We start from the raw sequence: 12,293 nt of genomic DNA, 5'->3' as shown, positions 1-12,293 counted from the left end.
GTTGTATCGAAGATTTATTTCGTATATTTGAAATGCGGAAAAATATCTGCAAAATTACAGTGTGGATTAATATGTGCATTGAATGATCATGACAGACGAACATTAGGGCGGATTGTGACGAAAAAGAAACATACCACATCTTTGCAATGTTACTGCTGAAGTGAATGTCGTGCTCACAAACCCTGTTAATATCAAAACAGTCAGAATGGAAATCGATAAGCAGAGTATTTCTGGCTGAGCTGTAAATCAAAAACTATTCATCAGTGATGCTAATGCTCGTTACAAGAAAAAGTAGTGTCTAATTCATAAAGTCTGGATTGTGGAGCAGTGGAAGACAGTAATAAAACAGTAATTTCAGATGGTATGTTTCACACCGTTTCCTACTTCTTGCAATGTTTACGTCTAGCGAAGGTCATCCCAAGTCTATAATATAGATTGCTTGTTGCCAAGAGTAAAACATGGCAAAGGTTCTTTTGATGGTTTGGGAAGCCATATCTGATTTTCTGTGGGATCCATCATAATTAAGCTAAAGAGCATTATTGCCAAGGATGAAGAAAATGTTTTGGCTGATCAAGTCCATTCCATGTCCTAAACTTTGTTTCCCTAAGATAATGGTGTTTTAAAAGACGACAATGTACCTGTTCACACAGCTCGCATTGCCCTAGACTGGTTTTCAGAGCACGAGGATGATATATCGCATTTACCCTGGCCACCACAAACACCTAACCTAACCTAAATATTATTGAATCATCATGCCCTACATCGGAGAAGTAAATGGTCGCTATACACCATAATCATAGTTACCTGATTTGTCACTGTTTTGCTGGAATAATGGTACTAGATTCCCTTGGCAACAATATGGCAACTGTATTTATTCATTCTGAGAAGACTGGAAACTCTTTTGAATGTCAATGGTTTTCCTATACCATATTAGTAGAGGAAATATGTTTTTTTTTTAAATTTCTTTCCATATTTTGGTTTTTTTCTATATCTTTTAATAGCTTTTACTAATTTACCACACGCTTTTCGAAGAATCAGATTGCGTTCAGAAAACATGGGCGTTTTTAATTGTAGGCGTAATTTTTCGTAAACTACCGAATAACCAGCTCCCAAATCGATCAAAGCATTAACGATATACCCATTTACGGAGACGGATACAAAGTTATAGACTAGTTGAACAATTGTGCATACTGGAGGATTTTGATTCTTTGCGCCCTTACCTCTAATGCAGGTCGCACGCCTTAGTTTTACTCATTAGATCGAAAAGGTGAGGGGCGAGCTGGGGATTTTGATTGGAGGCGCTATGGATTACGCCTGTTGTGCGCGAATTACTTTTATACCATTGGTACGATCGGGGTCGTAATCAGAAATAGAATCAGAATTCCAACATTGAGATTGGTGAATATGCCTCCTTATTCTTGCTTCTGCCAAAACACTTCGTCAGTCGCGGTAGTCGCAGTCACGTGACCTGGCCGACCACAATGGAAGCAGATGGTACATTATCCGGATTACGCCAGAAATCCTTTACAGCATCTTGTTGATTTCATCTACTGTCTTTAAGTCTTTGTCAGGGTCTTAAGAATCCTTTGTCAGTGTTTCTTTTAGCTCTGTATTGTGAAGGTACAAGTTCGTCTTGGGTAAGTGGGGCCAAAGTGCTTCGTATTTTTTCTCGGATAATAGATTCTAAGTCATCTCGTCGGTCGTCTGTAAATGTTGCAATTTGTGGCAGAGTTTGTTGGATTTCTTCTCTAACGATCCTTCGAATCCGGTCGTTCAAATCATCTTTATATATAACAGAAAGGAACGTGACGTTTGGTACTCTTTTCATAACGTTGCTTCACGATGCGTTTTTTACTCATGGCCTCGACTTGAAGTCAACATGTCGCAAACGATTGTACTGAACGGCCGTCTCAGTTGATCAGGTTCAACACCCCTTTCATGAGATACGATATTTTCTGGTTATCTGTCATATCTTTATCTGCCTTCCAACTTAATGACATTATGTCCTGAACATAAGACTCGTATGTTTTACCTGGGCATTGATCCCTTGTTCTTAATAGTCTTTCGGGAAACTTTTCAAATCTTCAAACCTCCCGAAAGTCACCTCAAAAAGCCTTTCGAATTCCGACCGATTTTTGTATTAATCTTCGTTGTTGTTCGTTGCGGTTCCATTTAGTGCATTTAGCGAATTTTTTTATCCGATTCTTCCCAATTATTGTACTTGGCGATCCTCTTATAATCATTCTTCCATTTTTCTGCGTCTTCCGTACTTATGACAGGGGAGAAGCATGGTTCTCGTGGAAGTTGATAAGTTACAAAAGTCGATGTGGTTGGCGGTGTACCCTTTGATTCTGTATCTCTTCCCCCATTATTTTTTGCAGTTTGGACTCTGTAAGGCAACAATTTCTATTCCGGTCCTAGCCCTAGGAGCCTCCGACTTGTTCTTATATCCGTTTCAAATGTTTTTCGGTACTCGGCGCCTCCACCAAAAATAGAAGAAGAATAGAATAGCGGTAAATTACCATCGCTGCCATAAACAGTAGTGCATTGAAGTAAATAAAAGCTTACATATGAGGCGTAAAAACAGTAGTCAATTTGCCTTTAGCTGACGCTGTGCTGACGTCGGCTGCTGCCACTGGCGTTAACAGTAATTGTACGGTAAAATTACCGTCGGCGTCTAAGTACTGGCGCACCTAATCAAATGAAAGCTTACACACATGGCGTTTTTTTTTAACATTTAGAGTTGCTTTTTCACAGGGAGTTTTATCCTTCTCATGAAACATAATTTTTCTTTTAGCATTAATAGGCTTTCATCTGTTATGAACATGAGTGAATTAAATATCGATAAAGTATTGCTTTAACTCACGAAAAGACTGCTTTATGGGTTTTTAAAGTCAGAAACGCAGCGATTGGCAGAAAATATGTATAGAAATGTGTAACAACTTTGATTTATTGGAAGAAAAATAGAGAAACGATTTATAGGAAATCCATACTTTCTCATATGTATTTGCAAGAAGAAAAAATATCGGAGTCGTAAAAAAAAAAAACTAATTTTGCGAGTCTAGAAATGCCAGTAGTAACAGTCCCTATTCCAGATAATCTTTTTATATATTACACTGTTATTTCTGGATTTGATTATCATCTCTTTTTTTTTCTGAGTTGGTTATTATTAACGAATTTTTTTTGTAAAAGTATAACTATTATTGGAAGATCAGTAACAATATTACGTTTCAAAAATTTTATGTTTTTAACTAATTTCTAATAAATCAAATATTTTACAAGTAAGTAAAAATGCGAGAAAAGCGTTTTTTCTTGCAATGCTTATTTCAAATAAGAAAGCAACATAAGTATGACATGATATTTGCGACAGATAACTATCAGAATATTTCTATATTGTAGATGTATGTACTAATTGAAATAAAATATCTACATAGAATGTTTCTTATATTATTTGCTTTGAATTCTCCTCTTGTAATATTCTCTCCTGAAATATCTGTCAATCCTATAATTGACATTGTATCCATCTCTACCACTAACATAATTATGAAGAATAATATAGGCTTTAATGATATCATGCTTTAAATTGTGGTTGAACATTAAAAAGACGAGGGACTATTCTCCATTTATTGCTGAGAATACTGAATACGCCTTCTATGTACCTTCTTGTTTGACATATCGATAATTTAATATTTTCTTTTCGACTGTCAAATGTGTTCCAGCCTTTGCAAATTTTCATGCAGCCCAAATGTATGGAACTTATGGAATTTCTGTGACTCGTAAGCACAAAATAAAACGGTATTTACTATCGGCAATGCTCATTAGCACAACTGAATAATATTAATTACTACCTATTACCCGCGACTTCGTTCGCGTGGAAATTTTGGTGTGTATCTGAGATCTGACGGTCTGATTAAAATGTTATAAAACTGTATCATTATAGTGCTGTTGAAAGCAGAGTCTTACATGATATAATCAAGAAACTTCTAACTGATTGAGAAAGACCTACGGGAAAATTTTAACATTTATTTTTATTCTAATACCATAATGTATACAACATTAAGCCCTGGTTTGGTTCTGGGATTTGTTGATCGTCATTGTAAAAGCCAATTTTAAGGGAAATTGCAACTTCTTGAAACAAAATGGCAAGATGTTTGGAATAAAACGTATGCGGGGAATTAAAAATCTGTCTCCTTTAGCTGCTCCTGTAATAATGGTAGCTTTTATAATATTACAGCAGAGCTGTCTGATACGAAGCCTGGTGTCGTTGCATAGTACATCAAGATTTCGCATCTGCAGAGCTGGAACGCCAAATTTAAGTTCCAGCTTATGCGATGATGCTCCTGTTAAATCCGAGGAGTTGAGAAATTCGACGGGGGTAGGTAGCACTATAGTCATTAGCCATCACAGTTTCTATGAATATGTATAGTTTTGAATTTCCGACGATCATGTCTACATTTTTTATTTATTTTACTGACTCAACCATTCTTCATTACTTATATTAATCTTCAAATTCGAAAACACTTGCATGGTAAGTTCATCTTCTGTAGCCACTGGACAGGAAAAAATCTTCTGAACATAGAATTAACCAATCTGCATCCGTTTCTAGACGACCCTCTTTAATATGCAGAATCTTATTTGCAAAGACACCTGATTCATGGTCGTTGTATGTACAGTTGCACGCGCACATTGCTCGTAAGATGGAGCTTTTCAGTCCTAGACCACAGGGGCCTTGAGAAATGCGTTTATTTATTATCTAAAATCGCCTGCCGCAAAATGACAACGTCGTCCATCACCGCATGCTTGCCGCGGATGTCCTGCAGGTTTTCATTTGACTCATCTATTGCATGCTTGTGTGACATTGTGCACTCGTCCCATACTATTAACTTGCACTGCTGCAAAAGAACTTCCCGGCTGCTGTTTTTGATGATGTTGCATGTTGGGGTATCTTCGCGGCAATTATTAAGCGGCAATTTGGAAACGGAAAGAGCAGTCCGGCCACCGTTAAGCAAAGTTGCAGCAATGCCCGAGGAAGTTACAGCCAGAGCTATATTGCGGTCCTTGCAGAGTTGGGCTAACAGAGATTCAGCACAAATGTCTTTACACGTACCTGTGGGTTAGTGCTGGTTTCAATTACCTAACCTACAAATTTGCCTGCCTAATTTAAAATATGCTAGAGCTAAGAAAACAAGGTTTAAGTTAGAGAAAATTTAATTACAATATATTTACAAGACTTTGTACAATTGCAAGATTGGTGAAACACGCTTAAAGATTAAGTCAGAATCGTTCCGGTCGCGGCAGTGTTTGTTTTTCTTTTATTCTTGCTTCTCTGGCTTAAAAATAGACTGAAGGATTCCTTGATTTGCATCCTTGCCGAGATCAAAAATAACCACAAAGCGGCACTGTCAATTTGATTTGAACCTCGAGGCAAATGTCAGTTTTTAGTTGCACTTTGTAGTACCGCTACAGGGACTCCCCCTCCAGTGTCAACGTAGATTTTTTGGATCAATTCGAAAGTGAACCTTTCTGCCATACCTAGTAGTTGTTGTTACTGGTTCTTGCTTCTTACCAATTGTTGTCGGTGGATCGTCTTCCGATGCGAGGAATGCTGGCTTCAGTAGATCTACATTGATAAAAGATGATTTTCCATTAATAAGCAACTTAAAAAGTTTGTCTGACTTTGACAAAACTTTGTAGGGGCCTTGATATGGCGATTGTAGGCTACAGCGAACTCCGTCGTGCCGAACAAAGACATGAGATGAATTGGGTAGATCTTTATGAATAAAAACATTTTCACGGTTGTGCGATGATGCCGGAACTGGTCTGAGCTCGTGCATAATGTGTTGTAGTTTACTAACAAAAGCTGTCTGGTCAATCCTGGATTTGTTTTCCACGAAAAATTCACCTGGCAACCTGATGATAGTTCCGTAAGTTAGTTGTGCAGGAGTAGCTTCGAGGTCTTCTCTGTAAGTTGCTCTCCATCCCATTAATACCGTAGGAAGTGCATCTGCCCATCCTTGGTCTGCGTGGCATCTTATTGAGGACTTTAGATTTCGGTGAATCCGTTCGATAATTCCATTTGAGGATGGTCGATATGGTGAGGTCCGAATGGTTTCAGTTCCCAAAAGTGCAGCTAAGGACTTGAATAAATGAGATTCAAACTGCTTTCCTTGGTCGGTTGTTATCTTTGATGGGGCTCCAAAGCGGCAAATCCAATTTTCGTATAACGTACGGGCAACTGTTTCTGCAGTGATGTCTTGGATTGGAAAAGCTTCGGGCCATCTTGTAAAGCGATCGATGCAAGTGAGGCAGTATGAATATCCTCTCGAAGGTGGCAGTCTTTCAACAATATCAACGTGGATGTGTTCGAACCTTGCAGAAGGAAGTTGATAAGATCCTAGAGGTGATCTTATGTGCCTTGAGACTTTATTGCGCTGGCATTCTAAGCAGGATTGAGCCCATATTGCGATATCTTTCTTCATGAAAGGCTAAACAACTTTTGTGCTCAGAAGCCTCTGTGTAGATCTGATTCCGGGAGGAGATATTCCATGGAATGAGTTGAAAATGATCTTGCGGAAACTTCTAGGCACGAATGGTCGAAGAATCCCTAAAGAAGTGTCACAGTATAGATTCGAATCTTGATAATACATGGGTTGCAGTTTTAGATTAGTCTTGTTAGGATAAGATAGTAATTCCTGCAACTCTGCATCAGTTTTTTGCTCTTCAGCCATCTTGTTGTAGTTAATAGGAGATGGTGTATCGATAGTTGTAATCCTTGATAGAGTACCCGCTACCACATTTTCTGCTCCTTTAATGTATTGGATGTTGGTCAAAAATTGACCAATGTCATCAAGGTGTCTGAGTTTTCTAGGGCTTGCTTTTGTCGGAAAGCATAGATGAGAGGCTTGTGGTCTGTAAAAATTATAAACTGACGTCCTTCCAGCATGTGACGAAAATGCCTAATGGATGCGTACACTGCAAGTAGTTCTCTGTCATAAGCACTGTACTTTTTTTCCGCCGTCGAGAGTTTTCTTGAGAAAAATGCAAGTGGTTGATAGCCGTCTGAAGAGCTTTGTTGTAGAACTCCTCCGATGGCTGTGTCGGATGCATCAACGGTTAAGGAAATACTAGCATATGATGATGGGTGAACCAAAGTTACACCATTTGCCAAATCATTTTTGCACTGTTGGAAGGCTTTCTCAGCTTCAACTGTCCAAACTATAGGTCTTTTGTCTTTTTTCTTTGCACCTTTCAGGTAATAAAACAATGGAGCTTGGGTGGATGCGGCATGCGGGATAAAACGTCTGTAAAAATTCATCATCGCCAAAAACCGTCTCATCTCCTGTACAGTTGAGGGTTTGGGGAAATTGACGATTGAGGAAACTTTGTCTTCCATTGGTTGTATTCCCTTTCCGGTAATCTTGTATCCAAGGAAGTTTACTTGAGATTTTCCAAAATTACACTTTGAAGGGTTGATTCGAATTCCTTGGTCTTGAAAACGCTTAAAAAGGATACGTAGATGGCTGATGTGTTCCTCTTCGTTTTTCGATGCAACCAAGACGTCATCGATGTAGGGCATGCAAAAGTCGAGATCTTGCAAAATGCTGTGGATAAATCTTTGGAATGTCTGCGCCGCGTTACATAATTACATAAGCCAAAGCTCATAAAGGGAAATTCGAAAAGTAAAAAAGGCGTGATGACTGCTGTTTTCGGTATGTCTTCTTCTCTCACCGGTATCTGATGGTAAGTTCGAAAAAGGTCGATAGTTGAAAAAATGGTGTTTCCTTCTAGTAGAAGTGCCACGTCATGGATATGAGGTATCGGGTATTTGTCAGACTTTGTAACTGCATTCTTTCTTCTGTAATCGCCGCAAGGTCTCCAATCTCCATTCTTTTTCGGTACTATATGCAATGCTGATGCCCAACTGCTTTTGGATGGTCTGCAAATGCCTTGATCGATCATGGGATTCTAGTTTGGATATGATTAGCTTCTCAGGTGGCAGTCTTCTTGCCCTTGAAAATACCGGAGGTCCAGTCGTTTCAATATGGTGTTCCACTTGATGGTTCACTTTAGTCTTTGCTTCCACTCGAGTAATTTCGGGATACTCCATCAAAAGTTCTTTGTAAGGAGAGTCTTCAGCAAGAAGAGTGATTTTTCCTTCAGACGAGGCTATCATTTGAACTGAAATCTTCCTTCCAGTGCTCGTGTCGATGAGGCAGTTATTTTTCATATCGACCAGCAAACCAAAGGTTTTAAGAAAATCGGCTCCAATGATGGGGTGGGATACAGATGCTATTATGAATGGCCACCGGAACACTCTTCGAAGGTTTAGGTCTAAGGTAAGAAGTTTTTCGCCAAAAGTTGAAATAGTAGTTCCATTTGCTGCAAATAGTTTGAGTTTAGAGGCAGTGCAATTCTTTTCTTGGATAGTGGTTGGTGGAATGATGGAGGCTTCGGCACCTGTGTCGATTAAAAATCGGAATCCAGTTGATTTGTCGGCCAAAAATATTCTTTTAGATTGGCCGTATACGCTTGTGGCCTCAAGCGATGGCCTTTCTAGTTTTCCTGATTGTAATTGCAAGGTTTTTTGCAATTTCTGGCCGTGCTTCCAAATTTATGATGAAACCAATAAATTCCAGCACTGGGGTCGAATCTTCGTGAACTAGAATGGCATCTCGACAATCTTCCACGAGCTGGACTTCGGGATTGTCTTCTCCATTTTGTTCTGGTATCCTGGAGATCTTTGACCGATTTAGAGAGCTCTTCGATTTGCCTTCGAAGTGTGTGGCAGTCCCTGCATCCGCTATTCGGGCCTTCGACCAAGTGGATGGATGACGAGCCAGTAACTTCCAAGACCTTGTCTGCCATCTTTGCAAAAGCATCTAAATCACTGGTGCTGACAGCTAGGATTTGCTGTACAGCTGTGGGCAAGCGTTATAACCATAAATTTTGCAGAAGGTCTTTTGGTACCTTAGAAGAGAGGTCTCGCATCTTGCACAGGAGTTGAGTCGGACGATCGTCCCCAAGTTGCAGCTCTTGTAGAAGCAATTTAAACCGGTGAGTCTCTGAATCTGCAAATTGCTCAATCAGGCGGTCCTTTAAAGCTTCATACATTAGTTCCTCAGGTGGGTTAAAAATTATTTCACTGACTTGTGCTATCACATCTGTTTCAATGGCAGCTACAACATGATGGTACTTGGTTTCGTCTTTTGTAATTCCAGAAATGGCGAACTGGCTTTCAATCTGTGCAAAATATAATTTGGGATTCTGTTTCCAAAATGGTGGTGCCTTGAACGACACTCTAGCAACGACAGGACTGGAATCGTCATTTGTTGAAGGATTAGTCGTTAGCGAAACATCTTTATGTTCGCTAGTCATCTTGATGCGTTAAAGTTTCTTCTATCCGGATCACCACTTTGTGTGTTAGTGCTGGTTTCAATTACCTAACCTACAAATTTGCCTGTCTAATTTAAAATATGCTAGAGCTAAGAAAACAAGGTTTAAGTTAGAGAAAATTTAATTACAATATATTTACAAGACTTTGTACAATTGCAAGATTGGTGAAACACGCTTAAAGATTAAGTCAGAATCGTTCCGGTCGCGGCAGTGTTTGTTTTTCTTTTATTCTTGCTTCGCTGGCTTAAAAATAGACTGAAGGAGTCGTTGATTTGCATACTTGCCGAGATCAAAAATAACCACCAAGTGGCACTGTCAATTTGATTTGAACCTCGTGGCAAATGTCAGTTTTAGTTTCACTTTGTAGTACCGCTACAGGGTATCACAGACAGGTAGTACCACATACCCCCTGGTTACCCTGGAAAAAATAATCCTTCCTCCCTACTATTACTCGCTGCAGAAGCGTTTCGTAGACTTGATGCTACTTGGGAAGTAATCGTAGTGTCATTTCATTAAACTGTACTTCTAAGACCGCGGTGTCGTAGTTTAGCTCCTTTACAACTTCGCTGCGGTGGGGGTAGGCCGAAATCAGAGAGTCATTTTCCAGATATGGAAATCAGTTTATCCTCAATCAATACCAAAGCTCCGTTAATGATTTAATTTCCATTTGACACTCCGGTCCATTTGACTGCAATCCAGCCTATGCACGATATCTTCTTATAAAGAGTCTTTGTATGTATCCCACAGCTGGAGGGGGTTTGACAGTCCGCAAGTTCTCACTAAAATTACAAACTGGTCTTATAGCTACTTTCATAGTCCCAGTTTTATTACTCCTCTTCGAAAGATTAGATTTGCGTTTTCTGAGAATTTCAAAAAAGTGTGAAATAATAACAAATAAAAAAAATTAAATTAATCTAAAAAAACGCTGTACTTAAAACTATAAATAAATTTATTAAAAGTATATAATAAAAAAAAAATAGAAAATCAAGTCCGAATTTCTTTAAAATCAAGTCAAGTCTATTTTATTTATTGATCGACTTTGAGATAGCTACAATAGTATACTACACATAAATTTTAAACTTTTAATTAAAATGAAAATATCGACAATCAGAACACACTACGCATGTGTGAATTTTCCACGCCAGTCAGGGTAACACAATGCAGATTAGAAATTTTTTATTTCCTTTATTCCATTTTATTTTAATTTAACAGTGATTCATAATGAATCTGAAAGATCGATTAATTAACAATTTTTAATTTTAAATGCATCAAACAATGAACAGAATCATTTAAAATCGATAGAAAAATATTCAGCCTAGTCTCTTTAGCGTGGGAAAGAAAAACTGAAGCCCTACTCATTTGACGATGGGAAAATGAAGACATTTGGCGGGAAATTTAGTTTTTAATTAATAAAAAATTAACCACTCAATGAACCGGAACAAATAGTAGCCTATGTCCTATTCCAGACTAGAATCTCTCAGCTAAATTTCATCCAATTCCGTTCAGCCGTTCTGGCGTGATTGACTTACAAACATCCATCCATCCACACTTACACATTTATAATAGTAATAGAAATGTAATTAATGAATATTAATTATATATTAATTTTTAATTATATATTTATGTGTATAAAAAAGTATCTAAGGTTTTATTCATATTTGTATCTTTTTATGGAATTGCATCAATAAACAAAGTTTCCTTCAAAACTTTATAATAATATGCGAAAATAATTGTAAGTAAAACATTTATTTTCTTAATGCAATTCAATATTCCAACATTCAGATTTCAATAGTTGCTGTCGACATTTCTACAGTGTGAATGGAATTCCTCATTTTGGTATTTTTTTTTTCTGATACTTTTTAGCCGCCCTTGTAATCTACCAAAGGATGTCTTCGATATTCTGAAGTAATTGAAGAATTTCACTGTCCATTTCTTTTGCCTCAAATCTTCAAATAACGTCTGAAAAGCTCCAAACTCCTCTTTTTTATTAATTGAATAAATCCAAATAAGTCGATTTTTTTCTTTTCCTCTTCATTCGACGACAAAATAAAAATAGAATCTGCATTCTATTCATTTCAAATTACACTTAAGCAGTATACAGTTTAAATAACACGATTAAAGTAGATTTGTTTGTTGATGAAAGTACGCTGACTCTTATGATGGCGACGGAAATTTTTCAACAGTGTGCGTAAACCTTCCATTTTTGTGAGCAGTAACGTTAAAATATCCACAGCGGGAAAAAAAAACGCTGCATGTGTAACCAGCCGTAGTCACACATTCATTAGAAATGAACTTACAATAAGATTTTATAAACCGATTTATTTTGCTGTAGTACTTTACACGGCTAACACTACAATTGAAGACTTATTCAGTTGTAATCGTTTAATATACTTGGGAGAATGTTTTAGAATTCTCAACCAAGAGAATACTTAATTATATTAAAATTTCATACATTTTTTTTATTGAACATTTATAAATCCCCCGTGCACTACAAAGTAACACACGGGGCTTACAGAAGTAACTATGTAACACATTACAAAAAGAAAAAGAAGAAAATTTAACAGTTATGAAGGATTACAGATGTCAACAATAAATTTACAGAAATTTTCAAAAGCACTTCAAGTAGAAATAAGTTGGTGAAACTCTGGAGTCCAATTTATATTCATGTCCTTGAGAGCCAGTCTTAGGATATGTCTTTCTTTGACAAACTTGGAACATAGAATTTTCATACATTAAATTGGCATAAATAATAATTTTCATATAAATTAAATAAAAGAAGTAAATGTAAACGTAATTTAACGTGGATTCGAACCCAAGACCTTGACATGATAGGGCAGTGCTTTAACCCATAAGTTACAAAGTTTTCAGCTAGAATGCGACAATATGGCTTTTATTGAAAA

General features: G+C 37.5%; 1 protein-coding gene across 1 annotated transcript; it reads right to left on the bottom strand.

Annotated features, from left to right (window-relative positions):
* Positions 1–4,056: 4,056 nt before the first annotated feature.
* On the bottom strand, positions 4,057–4,395 carry LOC129985008 (uncharacterized). Its single transcript, XM_056094939.1, has one exon. The coding sequence runs from the start codon at positions 4,393–4,395 to the stop codon at positions 4,057–4,059; it is 339 nt and encodes a 112-aa protein (XP_055950914.1).
* Between the last annotated feature and the right edge of the window lie 7,898 nt (positions 4,396–12,293).

Source organism: Argiope bruennichi, chromosome 9 (genome assembly GCF_947563725.1).
Source record: "Argiope bruennichi chromosome 9, qqArgBrue1.1, whole genome shotgun sequence".
Classification (NCBI taxonomy): Eukaryota; Metazoa; Arthropoda; class Arachnida; order Araneae; family Araneidae; genus Argiope; species Argiope bruennichi.
Note: the sequence above shows the minus strand (reverse complement) of the source record. Positions and strands in the feature narration are given on the sequence as shown.